The following is a 20866-nucleotide window of genomic DNA, read 5'->3' as shown; positions in this document are numbered from 1 at the left end:
CAAGATGCACAAAAATGGTAGCTCAAGCTCAGATCCAGCCCTCAAACTAGTTTCCTTTGGCTCTGTGCTCAAACTCTTTTGAAATAAAGGAGCCAAACACTGCTACATATGCCCTTAGTCCCAGCACCGGGAGCACAGGAGTGACTTGGGAGACATTCCACGGGCGTACAGACAGCAGGAGGACTGGTTAGTCCTCCTTTATTTGGTGGGCGGTACTGTGGGGGGATGGCTAATACCAGGTAAGCTTTTTCTACACGGGGGCTTCATGGCACCCTGAGAATCTGATGGACAGCCAGCTTAGCTAAAACAGCCAGTCCCCAGTTCATGAGAGACAGTATCTCAAGGCAATAAGGCAAGGAGCGGCAGAAGACTTCTGACATCCTGGTCCGGCTCCACAGGGCTTGCACGAGCACACACATCACAACATACATGTGTGCACACCACACACACGTACAAAACTGAATCTGTGTCAAATTGGTATTCCCTCTTACCAGCAAATACAAAAAAGCTTGGTAACACACCATATTGACAAAGGCAGAGAAAATTGGTTTCCATATATATATATAAATGTATGTGTGTACATTATATATATCACTAATACAAAAAATCTCTAATATAGTATATATACTATATTAGAGATTTATATATATACTATATTAGAGATTTTATATATACTATATTAGAGATTATATATATACTATATTAGAGATTTTTTTATATATCTATGACAAAATTGCCTGACAAGCAGCTTCAGGGAGAAAGATTTAATTTGGCTCACAGTTTCAGGGGGTTTTACTGTTTTGTGGATAGGCAGACACAGCAAAGTGTCTTAGTTTGTGGAAGTAGCACACACAATAGTCTATTCACATCACAACAGATCAAGAAGCAGAGAACATGTTGGTATACACTTCTGATCCCAGCACTGGGGAGGCAAAGGCGGGTGGATTTGAGTTCTCGGCCAGCCAGGGCTACACGGTCAGACCCTGTCTCAAAGGAAAAACTAAGTTAACAGCAGAAAGGAGAAAACCGAATAGTATACCCAACTGGTGCTGTGTGGGAGGCGAGGTCTGCATGGAGAGACTCCAGGCCCCAGCCACGGAGGCCATGGTAAAGAGGACAGTTTGCGGGCTGGGGCCTTGGAGTGGAGGCAGGATGTTTCCAGGTCTACATATTTACCTCCTTTGAACCTGGAGCTGTGTGATGTGTTACTTGTTCTAAGAACAAAGCTCTAAAGATTCTCCAAGACCCAGATTCTGTGGTTCTCACTCCAGGCTTCTAACGTTTTATAACTCGGTGACCTAACTTTTATAGACCCGGAGGGCTCATCTTGCATGAGACCAAGGATCTGGGCCCCTCTCTGGATCTTCCTGACCAGTACTGCTGTAAGCCAGGCCCTGCAGCTCTCGTGACACAGATGGCTCTGACGAAGGGGTCTCGCTTCTTTCACGGTTCACATGTAGGAGCTCTTGGTAGCCTGTAGACACAGGCCTCAGGCTTCTCCCTGTGCCATGCTGTTCTCTGTCTTCCAGGGGCGCTTTCTCCGTGGTGCGCAGGTGTGTGAAGGTGCTGGCTGGCCAGGAGTATGCTGCCAAGATCATCAACACCAAGAAGCTCTCAGCCCGAGGTGGGTTCCGCACTGCCTGCCCACTGCCTATTTTCCACTCTGCTGTGGCTCTCGCCCTGGACCCGAACCCCGAGCTTGACTTCTGGGAGATGCTGCTGGCAGGCTAGGAAGCTCTTCCTTCTGAGAGTGTGATGAGAATAGATCCTTCCTCAGGAAATCCAGGCTACGGGTTTCAGTGTCTCTCACATAGGTCAAGCCCTCCATGGTATTCCCTCTCCTTTCCCCTCTATCATGTCCTCCATGGCTTGCCACCCAACCTCTGCCTTTGCTGTAACTCTGTTTAGCCTGGCTCCTTCTATGGGCAGCCCCTTTGCTCATCCCAGGTCGCTACTCAGGGTCACATCCTCGGAGCAGTATTCTTGCCCTCTGCTCAGTCTGCATTTTTCTCTTTCCACTGTTTTTGATTTCCACGTAGCTGTCCCCCGGGCTCACTTCATTATGTGCCCCCCACTTTGGCTCCTTGTTTAATCCCTGGTTGAGTCGACAGGACTCACCCACTGCTCTGGGCTCAGCACCCAGGACAGCGCCCTCGCCAGGTCTCTGTGCTATCTGAGAACTGTCCGTGGCTCTGCTCCCAGGACACTGGCTTTTGAATAGGTGCTCTGAGGTGCAGCCTGCTTTTGAAAAGAACATCCAGCTAATTGTAGCTTCAGAGACTTTAGGAACATTGTCTCCTAAACCTTAGAATGATCCTGGCCAGCAGCAGCACCATGCCCTGGGAGATGACCCCTGTTTCAATCTAAAACAGTTAAAGTTGCATCGTTAAGATGCCCAGGGGCACTGGAGTTTGGGAACTCTGCCCAGAAGAGTCCTGGTCATTCCTGTGTGCTTAGGACAGTAGTTGGTGACCAAGTCAGTGTATTGATAAGCCAACCCCACCCCCACCCCCACACAATAGATGCCTTGAAGACCGGTGTAAGGAGAATTCTGTTGGGTGAGATGGGTGCAGAATCTTAGGAGAGAGGCACAGTGTGTCTAAGTGTTTGTCTGGATGAAGGCCCAGCAGGTGCATGGCTTATGAAGGTCCTAGGGATGCTGTACCATGGTGATCACGCTGCTCTCTGCAGGCCTCCCAGCAAGCCCTGGACTGGCTTGTGGTTGCTGCCTTTTGTCTCCAGCTCTGCCGTCTGGCCCACAACGCTTTTTACTTACTGCTTTGCATCCGGCGAGAGTCCCCAGCTGGCATGACTAGTGTGAAAAGGCTAGGTCTGCAGAAAGTCTGGGGTTGGAGTCAGAGGCAAGGAAACAGATGGGCAGGAAGTCCGAACAGAGTGCTGCCTCCTGTTGGCAGCCTGGCCCTGGCGCAGCCTTCAGCTGTTACGTGCCTAGTTGTGCCCCAGTTCCTGAGACCCTGGGGATAGGGCTGGAGCAGTGGTTCTCAACCTTCCTGATGCTGATACCCTTTAGTGCAGTTCCTCGTGTTGTGGTGACCCCCTACACACACACACACACAGTTATTTTCTTTGCTACTTTATAACTGTAATTTTGCTACTGTTATGAATCACAATGTAAATGTCTGTGTTTTCTGATGGTCTTAGGCAATCCCCATGAAGGGGTCATTCGACCCCCCCAAAGGGATCATGACCCGCAGGTTGAGAACCCTAAGCTATAGTTAAGGCAGGTCAAGTTTTGCCCTCCAGAGGAGCATCAGGAAGGAAGGTGAGAGGGGAGCATCATGCCGGCTGCGGCTGCAGTTCTATCTTCTCAGGGGACGCAGAGACACAGAGGCCATCACTCCTGTTTGGGAAGGTGACTAAGCATTCTTGGACAGTAGAGACTCTCACTGTTAGTGTTGGGCAGCTACTACCTAGGCCTTCTCTCTCTGACTATCTGTTGAGACTGTGACCTAAGAGGCTAGGAGCAGGGATGTGTAAGGGAACTTTCTCCAGGCTGTCTGCCGCCACCGAACCCTCTCCCCAGCTGGGAGGAGAGCAGAGCTCCTTTAGCAGGTCTCTTTGTGACACTCGCCTCCACAGGGGGCATTAAAGCTGTCACATTTGGCGCTATTCTCTAAACCTCCCCTGCTGGCTCTTTGGGATGGCTTCCCGCAGCTCCCAGCAGGAGCTGGACCCACCCAGGGCTTCTATCCACCCCTCCCAGCAAGCCCTGGCTTCCCCTAGCACACCCCACATGGCCTCTTCTAGCAAGTAGTTCCCAACTCCCAGGAGGTATTTTTATATATATTTTAAAATTAGTTCTTAAGAACAAAACCTTCACATTCAAAGTGTCAATCAAAGAAACCACAAGCAAATGAAATGAAACGTAGAGATTTTGCCTGTTTACATCCCTGCTGGTCCTGAATTCCAGTCTTGGAAACAAAATGCAACTGCCTGAGCTTCCCCCTGGAGTCGAATTGTCTCAGTGAGGCTTTTGGACCGCAGAAGTCCTGGCATAGTAAATGACAGCCGTGCGCTCAGGGCTAGACCCTCCCAGGTGCTCGATGGACCTCTTAGGGACTCTGGGCATAAAGGTGGGGTTGGTGCAGTGCTCAGGGGTGGTCTTCTAAGACTCTAGGCTCAGACTCCTGGTGCAGGCTCATGCGCCATCTCTGAGATTCAGTAAGATGCCTGTTACAATGCTCTTGGGAGGCTCTGAGGTTCATGAGTCTGTCTTCCCCATACTCTCCTGACACCTCTGGTCTTCGGATTATTTCTCTCATATCCCAGGATGGGTGGGGAGGGGCCTTTTTTGCTCCCAGTGCCCTCCCCCATTCATCATTCCCTTCTGCTACAAACCGGTGCTCACCTGTTTGCAGGAGCCCTCCAGTGTGCTTGCATGGCTCTGGTCCTACCTGGCCCGACTGGGACTGTCTGGCTCCTGGCACTAGGCTGTCTCCAATTTGGCCTCAATACCCTGAGGTTGACCCAACCAAAGTGGGATGAAGGTCCCCCAGGTGTCATCATGGGTCTAGGGTCTATGTTCTCTGGTACCAGGCAGGGTGTGGAGACTCTAAGCTTCCTTGGATGTCTCATCGCTGTGGGCTGGGACTGAGTCATACACCGATTATCAGTGCAGTTATTCGCAGGAACTGACACGCAGCTCTGCCGCTTGCCTATGCTAGGGGTTTAGACAAGCATCTCAGAAACGCCATGCTAGGCCCCTAGGCAGTAACCAGTGGACAAGGTTGTGTTTCCACTGGGCCCATTTACTTGGGAATGAGATATGAAACACAACTATACACTAGGTAGAGGGAGAACTGAGAGGTGTTACCAAGAGAATCAGAGAGGAATGGGGGCACACACCTTTGAGTTCAAGACCAGCCTGGTCTATACAGTGAGTTCTAAGACTGCCAGGGCTATAGCATAGAGAGACAGTCTAAAAGAAAGAAAGGTCAGACCCGGTGAAGGAGAATGAAGGGCAGACGGACCATTGCAGAGAGCTGGGGAAGCTCTCTGAGGAAGTGACTTTGTCCTGGGATCTGTCTGAGGAGGAGGAAAGTAGTAGAAGAAGGCCCAGGGGAGGAACACTCTAGGAAGCGGGCACAGCAAGCCAAACGCACCCTATCGCTCTGAATGTGTTGTCTGGGCAGACGATCCCATTCCTTCTGATAGGCTGGGCCTTGCCTCTGCAGATCTCTGGTTCTGCTGTGGATGTAGGTGAACTGTGTGTGGGGGGGTAGGGGCTGGTTGGGGTCCCCTCCTCTGCCAGGAATCAGCACCCACTTCTGAGGGTGCTGAAGGAGGCAGGGAGGGAGGCTGATCTAGCCTTGCACCCCATCCCCACTCCCTATAGCCTGCAGCAGGTTGTCAGCTGGGGAGCTGAGCCTATCAAATCAGAATTGGACTTAATTGCATTGCTGATGGGAAAGCCGTATTTCAGCATTGATCGTGGCTTCTGCAGTCCACAGAGGGCAGCCAGCAATTGATCTAGAGGAGCGAGCAGGGGAAAGAAGGGCTTTCTCTGTCCTCGCCACACCTGCTCTGGAGGGACCATCCTGCGGTGAGGTTTTAGTCCTGGGTCAGCCTTGAACTGTAGCTTAAGTGTCCTTCTATGTGTTCCAACCTCCTCATTGGGGCACAGGCAGGCCAAAGGGACAGTCCTGAGTCAGGTTACGGAGAACAGTACAACACAGGGCTTAAAGTCCAGCTCCAATCACACCGCCTGGACTGGGTCCTTAGCTTCTTCTTCCTCTGTGAAGACAGAACAGTGATAGTATCCCCTAAGGAGTGCTTGAAAGGTACGCAAATGCTCTGCCCTGTGCCTGGCATCAAGTAAATTCAGGTTCAGAGTCTCCAACTAGAAAATGCAAACTTTGAGGTTGGATGTAATCTGGAAAGTGGAACATTCCACACTAGGAAAAACTGGGTTTATGTACAACACCATGAAAAAGTCATATAAAATTGCCTTTAGGTGCTGACTTTGGCAGCACATGTACTGAAGTCAAATTACCCCTAGGATGCATGTATATTTCACAGACATGTACTCTGGGCTTAGTTTATAGTCCCTTTTCCAAGACAACTCATTTTGTATATGCAGATAGTCCAAAAACCCAAAATCTCAAACACTTTTGGTCCCCGTTCCAAAGCATTTTGGACAAAGGGTGCTCAACCTCCATTCCACATTTGCTAGCAATTTCTCTTTAAATGTTTTGTTTCTTCAACTCAAACATTAACTAATGAATTGTGGACAGACAGCGCAAAGGGAATTGAAGACTGCACAATGGCCACGGCAGCCCCAAGACTGCCCCTGGCTTGGGCCACGTGTCCTTATCTTTGAAATGGGGGTGGTGGTGCCACAGACCACCATGGCAGGCACTGACCAGATGGTAGCTATGATTGTTCCCAGCAGCCTGAGGCTGACACCACACAGGCTGTTGAGTTTATACACGCTCTTACAGGTGGCTGGGGGATAGGGAGTTTTGGGCAGAGGTCCTGGAAGGTAGGTGTGCAGCTCTGGGCCAGCCCCAAGGGAGGGACACAGCAAATTATACCTTGTAAGTCTTTGGAGATGCCTGTCCCGGCTTCCAGTGTCCTATGAAATGGAGGGGGCTACTGGGGTACAGCTCTTCTGAAAAAAAATTACCTTAGGAAGCTACCTCATCCATCCATCCGTCCATCTGTCCATCATTCATGCATGCACCCATCCATCTGTCCATCCATCCATCCATCCATTTGTGATTTCTTGAATAACTAGCATGTACCTTCAAGCAGATACAGGTGGTACAAGAGAGACCCTGCCCAAGGATGTAGGTTCTATGAGACATAAAGATACTGCCTGGCTCTCTGGAGCCTAGAGGAGGGTCCCTACAGGCCTAAAGTCAGGGTAGGCTTCTAGAAACCAATGACATCAAGGAGCAGTAGGATCAAGTCATGGCTAGTGATATGGTTTGCCTGCCCAGGGAACTGGTGGTTCCCAGAGGGGACCCAGGAAAGGAAAACTCTGCAGTGTCTGGAGCTAGGGTTTGAGGGCAGGGTTTGTAGGATGTTACAGGGAGTTGTACCTGGGCTCCAGACCTCAGGGTGGTTGGTCCCATCATACAAGAAGGGGTTGGAGAAAGCCGTCCTTGAAGAGCCCTGGAAGCTGAGGCCTGGAGGGGGAGAGGGACTCGTCTCAGTCCCCACCACCTTCTTGCCCTTTCTGGGAACTCAGAAGCCCTGGTATGTAGTGTGCATTTTCCAGTGCCTGGGGCCACCCTTTCAGAGGAAAGGACGGTAGAGGCAGGGTGGGAGTCTAACATTTCTGGGATTCATGTGGGAATCTCTATTTCAGATCACCAGAAGCTGGAGCGCGAGGCCCGCATCTGCCGCTTGTTGAAGCACCCCAATATCGGTGAGCCCCAGGAGCGTGAGGGGGTCCTGGTACAGTGTGGGGTAGTGGGGAGCAGCCACTTTCTTCTCTGGGGACGGAGGCTGTGGAGGAAGATGCGAAAGGGGGCGTCTTGTTCAGGACCAGCTTGCTTTGGGGGAAGGTGAAGAAAAAGGACCCTTCCTCCCTCCCACGCTGCCAGCAGCCTCCTTCGGAAAAGCTGTCTCAGGAAAGCTCTTGAAGCTGAAAAAGAAAGATGAAAATAGGCCAGGGGGAAGCTTGGCCTTGACCAGCAAGGCCCACGCCCCGACCCACCACATGCAGTATTAGCTTGGATCTGTGGCCCTGTCCAGCTTCTGAGTCCTGCCCCTGTCTGTCTCTTGCCCTTCCAGGAGCTTGGCCCCTGCCCCAGAGTTAGACCGAGGTCAGTCTTCTGGAGATGCTTGGTCCATGGTGGCAGGACCACAGGGAAGGTCCTAAAACACACTTCATTGTCTTATGTTTCACTACCTATCCCCTCCAATGCATGGAAGCATTGGGTCTGCAGATCCCTCCAGTCAGGGAGGAGCAGGGCTGTCAGGTCCTGTTCTATTGGCACAGCTGTGAGACCTTTGTGGGAAAGCTGCTTCCAGAGCCACTTCCCTCATCTTCATTGGCGCATGGCCTTGTCTTGTTACCTGGGGGTCCTGTGTCACGGCAGCTTCTGCTTTTATAGGCCTGAGATGGGCTCTCAGAGGGGAAGCTAAGCTGCTGGTTCCCGGGGCTTGTTTCCAGGTGAGCTGCCTTGAGTTCTCCGAGGGAGCTCCAGTTCCTATAGCTCTGCCTTCTTCCATGGAGGGGAAGCAGATTCCTGTACAGAGCAGGAAGAGTTAACTTTCCCCAGGGAGATTGCTCCACCTGCTATTTCAAGCAGAGGCCCCTCCCCTCCCCTGCACAGCAGCCAGAGGCAGCCAGTAGCAGAGAAGAGGCCAAAGGCCACAGCTGGAGGAGGGCCCTAGCTGGACCCTGCTCTGCTTACCTGGGTCCTCCACCGCTCACTGCTGATGGAGGGTTCCAGGGAGCTCTGACAGACACCCATGTCCTCAAGGAGGCTGTCAGGTTGGGAGGAGGAGAGTGACATACGTGTGTGTGTGTGTGTGTATGTTATCTGTGTGTGTTTGTGGTATCTCTGTGTTTGTGCATGTGTCTTTGTCTCTGTATGTGTGTCTGTATCTCTGTGTGTGCATATTTCTGTATGTGTCTCTCTTTGTGCATGTGTATCATCTCTCTTTGTGTTTGTTTCTATATGTGTGTCTCGGTGGTGTGTCTCTATATGTGTGTGTCTGTGTGTGGTGTCTGCATGTGTGTAATGTCTACATGTGGTTGCTCTGTGTGTGTGTGATGTCTATATGAGGTTTCTCTGTGTGTGTGATGTGCACACACATGTTATCTATATGTCTCTGTATGTATGTGTGTCTATGTGTGGTATCTCTGTGCATGTATGGTGTCTGTATGTGGTATCTGTGTGTGTGTGATGTGCACACACACGTATCTAGATATTTCTGTATGTGTGTATGTCTATGTGTGGTATTTCTGTGCATGTGTGGTGTGTGTATGTGATATATGTGTATGTGTGTGATACACACACACACACACACACACACATATCCAGATGGGTTTGCACATGCAGCTGCTCTGTCTGAACTCAGTGCTCCTGTCTATGTCTCTCTCCCTCCCACTCCCGGCTGTAACAGGAGTACATGGGCCGTGGGGTAACAATCTGTGGCTCAAACACTGCTTTGTTACTATTTAACCAACCCTAGACACCTTGCCTTACCATTCTGAAATTCAGACTTTTCTGGAAATTCAGAATTACCCTGCCTTGCTAGGTGTGGTAATTCAAGAGAGCATAGTGCAATGCCAGGGTGAACGTGCTTTATACTGCTCAGGACTCCGAGCCCCATCTGCCCATTTTGCAGCATGATCTCCCCAGGAGACAAGTTTCACCTGTGACCCCACACAGCCCTTGCTCTGCACCATTGGCACAGGTAGACACCCTGACATGCTGAGGTGCAAGAGCCCAGAGATGAGTTGCCACCTTTCCACTGTCTCCATGGAGCTGTTTACTCCTCGTTCACACAATGTCAAGTTCGCTGGAGGCTCTAGCACATGCTCAGACCTCTTCTAGGCATTGCGGCTGTCAGGAGAAATGAGGGCGGGAATGCACTTGAGTAAACATGGCTATTTGTGGGGAGTAGAGTCGAGCATGATGCCAGCAGAATCTCAGAGGAACAGAAGCAATGGGCTACTGCTGAAGAAGCTGGAAAGGCCCCTATCTTGCCCAATAACTCATCTCAAGCTGATGCCATCTTGCTAGAGAAACCTAACATGGTATGGATATGGTGCAGGAGCCCAGAGGGCAGCGTGCCTGGAGAAATCTCACAAGATCTTATTCTGCTTGGCAAGTCCAGGCAAGGCAGATGGGCTGTTATCTGCTTGTGTCCACTGTCCTGTCCAAAGGCTTGGGAGTGGGGATCTCAGTACAGGCTGATCCAGCTGTGTCTGCAGACATTTTACCCCTCCATTCCTGCCTGGGGTGAGGGTGGTGCCGTCACCACTTATGATAGACAGACCTCAGAAAGTTCATGCCCATGCCAGAGTATGGGAAACCTTGAGAAGCTATTCGCAACCTGAGAGTTCAGTGAATAGTTTGGGATGGGAAGATATTCATGAACCATGCTCTACCTGCTGATAGCCCATCCAGCTATGATCTCCTCAATGGAAATGTTCATCAAATGAGTGGAGGTTAGTATCCCCACAATCCAATCACTCCCCATAGCACTATTCACTGGAGATCAAGCATTTAACACTCGAGTCTTGGGAGACACTTCATACCCAAAGCCTTTACAGCTTACAGGCATCTAGGAATACTTTCACTGGCGAGATGGCTCAGCAATTAAGAGCCCTTAACTGCTCCTGCAGAGGGACAGACTTGGGTTCCCAACACCCTCATCAGGTGGCTCACAACCACCTGAAACTCCAGTTTCAGGGGATCTGAGGCATTTTGGCCTCTGCTGGCACCTGCACACTTATGTGCAGAGAGAGAGAGAGAGAGAGAGAGAGAGAGAGAGAGAGAGGGAGGGAGGGAGGGAGGGAGGGAGGGAGAGAGAGAGAGAGAGAGAGAGAGAGAGAGAGAGAGAGAGAGAGAGAACTCTAAAAGAGAAAGTATACTTCACACTTGGGTTAACATTCCAGGCACATGACATGCTTGTAATCCCAGCATTTAGGCAGGAGTACTGTGAATTTGAGCTATGTCTCTCTAAAGACAAACAAGCAACAAACATCAACAACAGCCACAGACAAGGTCGGGGATGCTGCTTAGGGGTAACATCCCTTTGCTCTGTTTAATCCCCAGCGCTATCAAAAGGGAAAAGCTCTTACCATTTTCATTTAAGATTGTGTAAAACACTCCCTCCATCACCTATCTCTGATGGTCATCTCCCGACCCCTGGGGCATCCATTCAGGAACTGCCTCTCAGTCCACTGAATTTATATATGAGTCTGAAGGCTATGAACCACTCAAGGGCTCCACATTGAGTTGTACTCAAGGCCGCTGTCACACACCCAGTGATGCTAGCTATGGCTTCCAGTGAGAAGGGAGCTTACAACCCTGTTGTTCACTTCTTCATCTTCCCAGACAGATGTGTATCAGACCTGAGCTCAAGCATCTTTTTTAGAAAGAACGCCACACAAATGGATGGAACTAGAAAACACCATTTTGAGTGAGGTAACCCAGACTCAGAAAGACAATTATCACATGTACTCACTCACAAAGCAAAGAAAACCAGCCTACAAATCATAATCCCAGAGAACCTAGACAACAACGAGGACTCTAAGAGAGACATACACGGATCTAATCTACATGGGAAGTAGAAAAAGACAAATCTCCTGAGTAAATTGGGAGATTGGGAACTTGGGAGAGAGTTGAAGGGGAGGGAAGAGGAAGGGAGGGGAGCAGAGAAAAATGTAGAGCTCAATAAAAATCAATAAAATAAAAAAGGAAAAAAATAAAAAAGAAAGAACGCCACAGCTTTACATTTTGCCTTTTCACCAAACGACATAATTTGGAGAAGATTCCAAACCAGCGGGTGAACTTCCGAATCATTTCAACAGCTGTGTGGCTTCTATTGTGTAGGAGGATCCTAATTGTCTCAGTCAGCACCCCCACCCCGACTGTCAATGACACAGAGAAGGATGGGCAACTTTAGGCTTGTGAGAACTGGTCCTTGGCTAACAGGACACAGCTCCCAGAGCCAGTCCTAGGCTGCAGGCCCTTCTTTTAAAAGCTGAGCAATTTAGGGAGCTCTGGGCTCCTGGGAGCTTTGCCTCTCTGTTCCCGGTAAATGAGGTGTGAAGAGATGGCAAATTTGCAGCCATCAGAGTGCAGGAACCAACTGCTGTCTCTCTCACTCCAGCCCCAGGGAACACTATTGTCTTAGACTGCAGAGCAGGGATGTCAGTCGGGGGCCAGCACTGAGTGGGCACGGCTGTGCACCTCATGGGACTCCTGTAACAACCTAGCACAGTCTAAATAAGGAAAAAAGAGGTTCAGAGAGGCATAGTAACTTGCCCAGGTACCGTCACACAGCCAGTTTGTGGCAGAGACTGGCACCACCGGTTCTTGTAGCACTCTGGTTTGCCCAGCAATGGATGTGAGGGCTGGAACGGGGAGAGGGACCAAATTGACACACAGAGGTCTTCAGTCTTTACGCCTAGTCCCTTTTCAGTAATGTTGGGGGTCTTGGTGCGGGTCAGCCCCCATTCCTCTTGCTTTTGTCAAAGTCTGTGTTCAAGGACTGAGGGTTGAGGTGGTAGCTCCAGGAATTTGATAGGGACAGAGGGGTGGCGAGAAGTGAACCCCAAGTAACCAGTCGCTTTGGCCCTGTCCACAGTCCGGCTCCATGACAGCATCTCCGAGGAGGGACATCACTACCTTATCTTCGATTTGTGAGTCTTTTCCACACATACCCCGTGGTGCCATGGGAGAAGGGTGTCTAGGCAGGGATGGCCCTGATGGACTCGGTCTGAGGACTCAGTCCAAATGCTCTTAGAGTTCCTCTAAATGTCGCCGGCCACTGCCCAAGCTGTGCAAGCTGGTATTTCTGTTTAAAACACCAGACACATTCGACCAGCATCATCAGTTTATTTTTGCTTCTCTATTTGTGGCCAGTGATGCTGCCTTGCCGTTCATGGTAGTGATATCAAGTTCCATTTTGAAATCTGGTTTGTCAAAGCAGGAACAAAATGACAGGCGTCAGTTGTTCTTGGGTGGGCAGTGGCAATCGGTGAGGATGCTGGCCTGGGTCTGTAAAACAGTGGTGCTGGGGGGCGGGCATGTTGGGGACAGGAGCACACGAGAAATCTCCATAGCTTCCACGTGATTAAAAAAAAAACAAAAATGGTTTTAAAATAAACAGAAAAGCAAGCTAAGCAAAGCCAAATGGACCATGGGCTTCCAGAAGCCTATGGACCAATGATTGCTTCTGCGCTATTGTCCCCAACGGTCTGGACCCAGTGTGAGGAGGAAGAGGCATCGGGGAAATCTGGCTATGTCAGAAAACAGGAAGGGGGTGGCAGCAGGGACATTCATGATCCAGTTCTTCTTTTGAGGGCTGGGATTCTAAGGTCCCTGGCCCTGCCCTTCTCAGATGATTTCCAGAAGGTTCCTCCAGGCCAGGTGGCACCTGGAGTCTCAGTGGAAGGGTGACTTCCATGCCTGTCTCCCCAGGGTCACTGGGGGGGAGCTGTTTGAAGACATCGTGGCCCGGGAGTATTACAGCGAGGCCGATGCCAGGTGAGTATCAGGTGCAGCCTAGCAGAGGCTGCCTGGAGGGAGGGGGAGGGTGCCCTTGCCTGCAGCCAGCTTCCCAGGGGGCCTGACCCCTCCCCTTTCTCTCCAGTCACTGCATCCAGCAGATCCTGGAGGCTGTGCTGCACTGTCACCAGATGGGAGTGGTGCACCGAGACTTGAAGGTGAGAAACCCCAGAGAGGCCAAGCCCCTTGGCTCAGCACTCCCGTCCTGCCCCCAAAGAGACCACCACCCAAATCCCTCCCAACAGGGGCCTGGGGAGGGAACTCAGCAACTCAGCCAGGTCCTCTGCTCTGCATATCTCCCCCCACCCCGCCCCACCTTAATTCCTTTAATTTCTCCACCTTGAGATGGGTGACTGTTTTCCCAGCTGTCAAAGCTGTCAGGTCAGGAAACTGAGTTCAGGGAGGCCTAGGACTACTAGGCCTAGGCCCCACGCTGTTTGTGCCAGGCAGGTAAAGTGCAACAGACTGAGGCGGCCAAGTGGGTTGGAAAGGGAGCAGAACTCAGCCTCCTGCCTTGTAACTACTTGACTTTTTTTTTAAGTTTCTTTATTTTATGTATATTCATCACATGTGTGTGTGCCTATGTACAACCCATGCATGCCTGGTGACTGTGGAGACCAGAAGAGGGCATCGGGCCCCCTAGAATTGGAGTTTTAGACAGTTTCGAAACTCCATGTGGGCACTAGGACTCAAACCCTGGTCCTCTGGAAGAGCAAGCAGCCAGTGTTCTTAATCATTGAGCCATCTTTCTAACCCATTAGCTGGACTATCTTGCAGGTGACTCAGCTTCCCTACAGAGGGGTTGTCATGGCAACCTCTGCCCATTGATGAGGTTGTTAAAGGAAACCACAACATCCCTGGAATACAGGCATCCTGTTACTCTTGCTCCTGGGTCTCTGTCAGGCAAAGGAGAAGAAAACAGGTCTTGGAGACCCCCTGTGTCCCCTTTCTGCCCACCTGAAGGAAAGGAATAGCATTAAAAAGTCTAGCATTATCATGTCTAGCATTGTCATGGGCTGCATGACCTTACCCAATACGTATGGACCTCACGGATCTCCTTCGTCAGCCTTATGACATCAGCAGTCAGTAACTCACAGAACCCTCATTTTACAAAAGAGGAAACAAACTGAGAGAGTCCGAGGGGTTTGTCAAGGGTCTGCATTTCAGTGGAGTCTGAGCAAGGACAAGGATCCCTGGCTTGCTTTCAGCCCAGAGCCTGTGTCCCCTCCCCCACAGTGTAGAAAGCTATTTAATCCAATTCAGCTTCTGCAGTAGCCACTCTGGGACAAGCATGCCAGGTGTCCAGGAATCTTGGACATCAGCAACTTTGCGGACGTCCTCTGGGGTAGCTCTGGCAGGAACACTCACTGTGGACACTGCCTGCAGCCCCAGTTTGAAATACAAAAGGACTTGGGAGCCCCAGAGTTATTGAGGAATTCTCAGGCTTCCCGGAGCTGCAACCCCCATTCCCACCAGGATTGACTCCAGGCCCTTTTGAGCCTGGATAACTTTCCTGGTCAGCCAGTCCCCATCCTTGCTCAGGGCACAGTGCTCTGAAAAGGTTCCCTACCTTTTTCCTACTATCTTAGGCCCTACTTGAGGTCTTACCTATGCTCCAGGTGAGTTCCCTCTACCTTGGTGACAAAAAGATAGGCCCAGGGATAAGGTCTCAGTCCGAGGGAAGGGTGGCTTTCCCCACGGGTCTGTTCTCTTTATGGTAACAGACTACGCTGGGGAAGAGGAAGCCAGAGAGCTGAGAAGCGACCCAGATTTAGGCCACTCTGGAATCACTAATTAGTGGTACATTCATCAAATCAGGGCAGAACACTACTGAGACACAGGACATGTTGGGAACACAGCCCCTGCGGATAAAGGAGGCCTCACCAAGCCCAGGGGCAAGGGTCTTATTTCTTTGTGCCGTGCTAGTTTTGGACCGTGAAAGGTCGGGAGGGGGTCCTGGAAGTCCGGCTGGGAAAGAGCAAGAGCCAGAGCAGACACCAGCTGTCTCTACAGAGGGCTTCAGCCCCGCCCCCAGCAGGAAGTTTGAGCACCAGGGCCTAGCACCCATCAAGCGGAACCCGAAGCACTGCTGTTTACACACCTAGACACCGCGCTACAAGGCAGGCATCTGTCCCTTTTCTCTGAAAGGAAGCCAACCATCAGAGCAGGGAAATCATTTGGCCAGGTTCCATCACAGCCCTGGCAGCGCTGGAATTAGAAGCTGAGACAAAGTGTGGAACTCCATAGTCTCAGCTCCCCCTTTGTCCAGAGTCTCAAGGTGGTAGGAAGATTTGGGCACCTAGAGGTCAGCTGTGGGCATCCCCCATGTCAACCGTGGTCCCACATCCAAGCCCCGTTGCTTTGCCATGACACCCGTCATTTAACAGCTATAACAAGTCACGTACCCCCTCAGGGCTCCACTTTCTCCATCTTATGGACTTGATAACATGTACATAAGGAGCTAGCATGGACTAGAGAGAGCCCTTTGGAGGGCTGACATGAGTCTGAGAACAGGACAGGTATTTGGGAGAAGAGCAAGCAATGTAGGGAGCACAGGCAACACAAAGGCTCCGAGCTGGGGACTAGGGGACTGTTTAGAGGGGTGGAAGCGGTCACCATGGGAAGCAAAGACTAATGTCTGTCCTGAGGTCCCTGGGGCCACTGGTGAGAGGTTGATGGTGGACCACAGCACTGAGCTGGTGCTAAAAGATGCAGCTGTTTTCTTAAGGAGGCTGGGCTGTGTCACCCTGGTCCATCTCAGCTCTCCCCAGCCCCAGCGCTCAACCTTGGTTGGGGAGGCTGTGGGAGAAAGAATCTTTCTGTTGCAAAAGCTGAGGGTCTTGCCATAGTCGCACACTTGGGCACAGGAACTCAAGATCCTGGATCCAGAGGTGCGGGAGGGGATGAGACCCTGAACCATTCAGCTACTCATTGGGTATGCTAAGGCTATGGGTGAGGTTCTGAACCTACTGACTATCTCTTGGTCCCTCCTTTCCCCTCTCCCTTCCTGGCCCCGGGAAGCCTGAGAACCTGTTGCTGGCCTCGAAGCTCAAGGGTGCTGCAGTGAAGCTGGCAGACTTCGGCCTGGCCATAGAGGTTGAGGGGGAGCAGCAGGCATGGTTTGGTGAGTGGGGTGTGGAGTGGCAGGGAAGGGAGGGGCATACTCCGGGCAACATGTGTGCTCCTGGGAACCCTCTGTTCAAGATGAGACGGCCTAGAGATGGCTGTTTGGCTGTCTAGGGTTGCCCCTAGTCAGCCTCTGGGCTAGTGGGCAGTGCCTACTTCTTTCCCTCAGGACTAGGTTTAGGCAAAGGGCTATCACTGACCAGTGGTACGTCTTGTTTGTGAGGGCATGAACTTCAGGGTTGGCAGGAACTCTGTAGGGTTCCCCTGGGTGTTACAGAGAATGGACAAGCTAAGCGGCTTGGGAAAGGTCAGAACTGGATAGGCATAGAAGCCCTGGTGCTTGAGTGCAGATAATCCAGCATGTGTCAGGACTGGAAATAATGGGGCACGTTTCCTCCTTTGGGGTACTTCTTAGTGAGCAATAATGACCAGTGGTTAATACCCAGAATGCTTAAACTGGGTGTGACGGCAATGGCCTCTAACCTCAGCACCTGGAACTATAGGCAGAACAACAGGGGTTCAAGGATAGCCTGGGCTACAAATGTGAGACCCTGCCTTAAAACAAATCAAAAATAAGTACGAGCCAGAGTTTTGGGTTCAAATCCTGACTCTGCTACTTACAAGGTGTATGGTTTTAATCGTCTTGTTTTCTTCATCTCTTAGAAGAGGATAGTAGCATGTCCCTCAGGGGATCCCAAGACGGTAACTAATAGCAGGCATGTGAAGTGACCAGCCCAATGCTTAGCACACATCTGCAGCAACTAGTAACTACTCCTGAGGTGACTAGTTAAGATATCTAGTTAAGATATCTCGGTGTTCATTATTCCAACAGTCTTCTCAGTATTGAGAAGTATTAAAGGTAAGATCATCTAATCCTTTATCTGACAGACTAGGAAACTAAGGCCTAGAAAGTAAATACACACATATATATATATACACATCACACACACACAACATACGTATACACACATACGCACACACATGCACACATACACCAAATACAATACACATAGACACACCACACACAATACATGTACACATGCTCACACATACATGCACACACACACCACACACAATACACGTACACATGCACAGTACACACATACATACATATACACACAGCACACACATACATACATGCGCACACATACACACACTCACACATACACCACACAATGCATGTACACACACACGCTCACACACACACAGCACACACACACAGAGCTTAGCCAGAGTTAGGACCAAATTTCCATCATCTCATGAGCAGCCCTTGAGCAGGGTGTGGGGTATGGGCTCTTAAAGGCCACCAGCAAGTGGTAGGTAATGGCTATAGGGAAGGTTGGGGCCTATAGTAAAAGGAGCTCTGTGATTGATTATTGTTGTCTACTGAGGCTCTGGATGGCAAGTAGAAGGCAGGTGTGGTGTATATACCTGTCTGGTCCAGACTGGAGTACAGGCCTCATCAGCTTACCAAGACCCCTGGGTTTGCACAGTATGACCCCAGCTTTGGGGCGGGGCTGTGTTCTCCAGCTCCAGGGCTATCCTCGTCCCCTCTCCTGCAGGGTCTTGCTCCAGGCTACTCACGTGCCAACCTCTGTGTGTGTGTCTGCCTGTCTGTGTGTCTGGGGAGCAGGGTTCGCAGGGACACCTGGATACCTCTCCCCAGAAGTGCTGCGGAAGGACCCGTACGGGAAGCCCGTGGACCTGTGGGCCTGCGGTGAGTCCATCCAAAGGCCCGATTGTCACTGGGACCCAGAGGTCCCTCTCCACTCCCCTGACTCTCCCGTTTCACTGCCCCTCTCCTGCTCCTCTCCCCAGGGGTCATCCTGTACATCTTGCTGGTTGGGTACCCCCCATTCTGGGACGAGGACCAGCACCGCCTGTACCAGCAGATCAAGGCTGGCGCCTATGATGTGAGTGTTGCTCCCCCTCTCCCGCTGATGCTCCCCTTCTGGTAAGAACCAGTGGCCTAGGAGGCCAGAGACCTGGGGACACATCACTGCTCTCCCCACTGCAGGGTGGGTAGCCCCAAGACTGACCAGCAGAGTCAGGTTATGACCACATGGTAACTAATGGTTAGGGTCTTAAAATAATGGAATTTATTCTATGGAGCACTAGAAGGTAGAGGCAAGGAACAGGCCCCAAACATATTTATTTATAATTCATTAATTTAAAAAAGATAATGTCTCATGAGATCAGGGTGGTCTGAGAGTCACGATGTAATCGAGGCTTTCTGATTCTCCTCTCCCCACTTCCCAAGTGCTGAGATAGTCATGTGTCCCACCACACCCGACTCTGAGACATGCCTTTTTTTTCCTTCCATATAACTCAGCACTTTTGTCTCGTTATTCTGAATATTTTACATGTATTATCACATGAAACCACCACCCCAATCTATGACATAGTCATAATCTATTACCCTTCAGTATACACAGAGAGAGGTTGAGGAGGAAGAGGCTTAGTGACTGGGACCCAGGTGTAGCCATCTGTGTCTGGCACCCGAGTTTCTAAGTACTTTGTGGATGCCTGAGAGGTTGGGCATGAGAACCCCTGCCTGCTCCCCTGCCAGTCAGGGGCTGGAGGATCGCAGGGGTGGCCTGGGGCAGGCTAGGCAAACCTGGCCCCTCTGCCCCTTCCAGTTCCCATCGCCAGAATGGGACACCGTCACCCCTGAAGCCAAGGATCTCATCAATAAGATGTTGACCATCAACCCGTCCAAACGCATCACAGCCGCTGAGGCTCTCAAGCACCCCTGGATCTCGGTGAGCCTTTTTTGACCCAGCCCTCAGGGTCCTTCTCCTTCACCCCCACAGCTCCAGGGTGGGGCCGAGGGGGCCTTATCCGAGGATCTCTGGCTCACAGTGGGTCTCAGGGACAATATAGAATTGAGGGATATTCTGGGTTGGCTGGCGTCATGCTGGGGGCTGGCACTGGCACTGGCCGACCGGTGCCACCATCCTAACCACCCCACACCATGTGGCGGGATGAAGGATGATCCTCCTTAAGATGTTGTCATTTCTGCCCAAATGCTGTTGGGTCCATCCGCCCTCACATGGTTCTTACCCTTTCTCCAGCACCGCTCCACGGTGGCCTCCTGCATGCACAGACAGGAGACCGTGGACTGCCTGAAGAAGTTCAACGCCAGAAGGAAACTGAAGGTAACTGGTCCCTGTCTGTGACATCCCTGAACTCACTACTTCTTTCCTTCATCAGTTTCACATGTGCTTGCTGGGCACTCTTGCACGCTGGTCACCAAGGGTTTGGGGGAGCAAGCAGCAGATCTGACCCCATCCACCCTGTCTGCACTCTGGTTGAGAGGACAGACAAGCAGGACAGTGCTGGGGCGTGGTGAGGGTGAGTACTGTGCCTGGCAGGGTGGGAAATACAGCAGGGCAGTGGGCATTCCCCGGTCTGCAAGATTCTGGGGAGGATTTCAGGAGGCCTTCCTGGAGGCAGGGGCCTTTGAGTTGACTCTTGGGGACGAATGGGTGTAGAGTGGCAGGGGGGAGATGATCCAGATGGAGCGACGGTTTGTACAGATGTCTGCAAGAGGGAGCACCACTCTCTAGGGGACCACAGATGGTTTAAGAGAGGCTGTGTTTTTGTGTGCGTGGGAGGGGGGCAACATGTGACCAGACATGATACCACACTTGTGTGTGTGTGAGAGAGAAAACCCCAGCATGGAGGAAGAATGAATGAGTCCATTAGAGATAGGTTGGGGGGCCTGTGAAAGCCACTGTAGAATCAAAGTGGATCCTGAGCTGAGCCTTCTCAGCAGGTCTTGTACTCAGTCAGCTAAGAAGGCTTCTCTAGGATAGCTAGCTGTCAGTGTGTCCGACGGGGACAGCGAGGGCAGATGTGGAGGCCTTGACTCACTGGCAACTCCCTTACCTACTGCTCCCAGACCTGGAATGGAAGCCCACGACGTCATGACTGGCACGATGTCGGGGACACCGAGTCATTCTCACCCCACTGGCAACTGTCCCCGGAGAAGGAAGCTTCCCAGTGTGGGAATCAGGGATTCTTAACCTGAGGGGCTGTTGGATTCAAGAGATGGTCTAGTCAGGTCCTAATGAGACACCACAAGGAGCAGTCGGGCCCTGGTTTCCAGCCCCTCACCAACAGAAACGGCTTCTCCAAGTTGATATCCTGGCTATGGTCCAGGGGCCGTGGAGGGAAGAACTGATTCTAGAGCCATATTCTCCAAGCCTAGCAGCACAAGAAACTTCCGGAGCCTTTAGGAGCCCCTGTTCGAGTGTTCTTGTGTCCATTAGTTTTGTCTAGACCGTGGGACCTATTAATGTCTGCTCGTATCTCAAGAACTGTGCCTGCCAAAGCTGCTCCTCCAGGGAGAGCAGATGGGCTCTGGGCTGGAGGGTAGGGAGGGGTCACATGGAGGGGCAGGGGCTTTGGTTTGTCTCTGAAGGCCACACTGCCTGTTCTTCCCCCAATGTAACTTCTGTTCCTGCCTATGTTCCTCCCCTCACCTGTGCCTCTTCTCGGGCCCATCTTATCTG

At 51.3% G+C, this 20866-nt stretch overlaps 1 protein-coding gene across 1 annotated transcript in view; it reads left to right on the top strand.

The window, feature by feature from the left end:
* Window positions 1–20866, top strand: part of Camk2a (calcium/calmodulin dependent protein kinase II alpha) — a 59474-nt gene that overhangs the window by 13355 nt on the left and 25253 nt on the right. The window contains exons 2-11 of the mRNA XM_050158023.1: window positions 1530–1624; window positions 7334–7393; window positions 12301–12355; window positions 13137–13202; window positions 13309–13381; window positions 16245–16347; window positions 17983–18066; window positions 18168–18262; window positions 18989–19111; window positions 19424–19507. Of these exons, the coding sequence (XP_050013980.1) occupies window positions 1530–1624; window positions 7334–7393; window positions 12301–12355; window positions 13137–13202; window positions 13309–13381; window positions 16245–16347; window positions 17983–18066; window positions 18168–18262; window positions 18989–19111; window positions 19424–19507 (838 nt within the window). The remainder of the gene's footprint in view (window positions 1–1529; window positions 1625–7333; window positions 7394–12300; window positions 12356–13136; window positions 13203–13308; window positions 13382–16244; window positions 16348–17982; window positions 18067–18167; window positions 18263–18988; window positions 19112–19423; window positions 19508–20866) is intronic.

This window comes from Alexandromys fortis, unplaced genomic scaffold (assembly GCF_014885135.2).
Source record: "Alexandromys fortis isolate MF-2015 unplaced genomic scaffold, M_Fortis_MF-2015_v1.1 scaffold_94, whole genome shotgun sequence".
NCBI lineage: Eukaryota > Metazoa > Chordata > Mammalia > Rodentia > Cricetidae > Alexandromys > Alexandromys fortis.
This window is presented reverse-complemented; position numbering and strand designations above follow the sequence as displayed.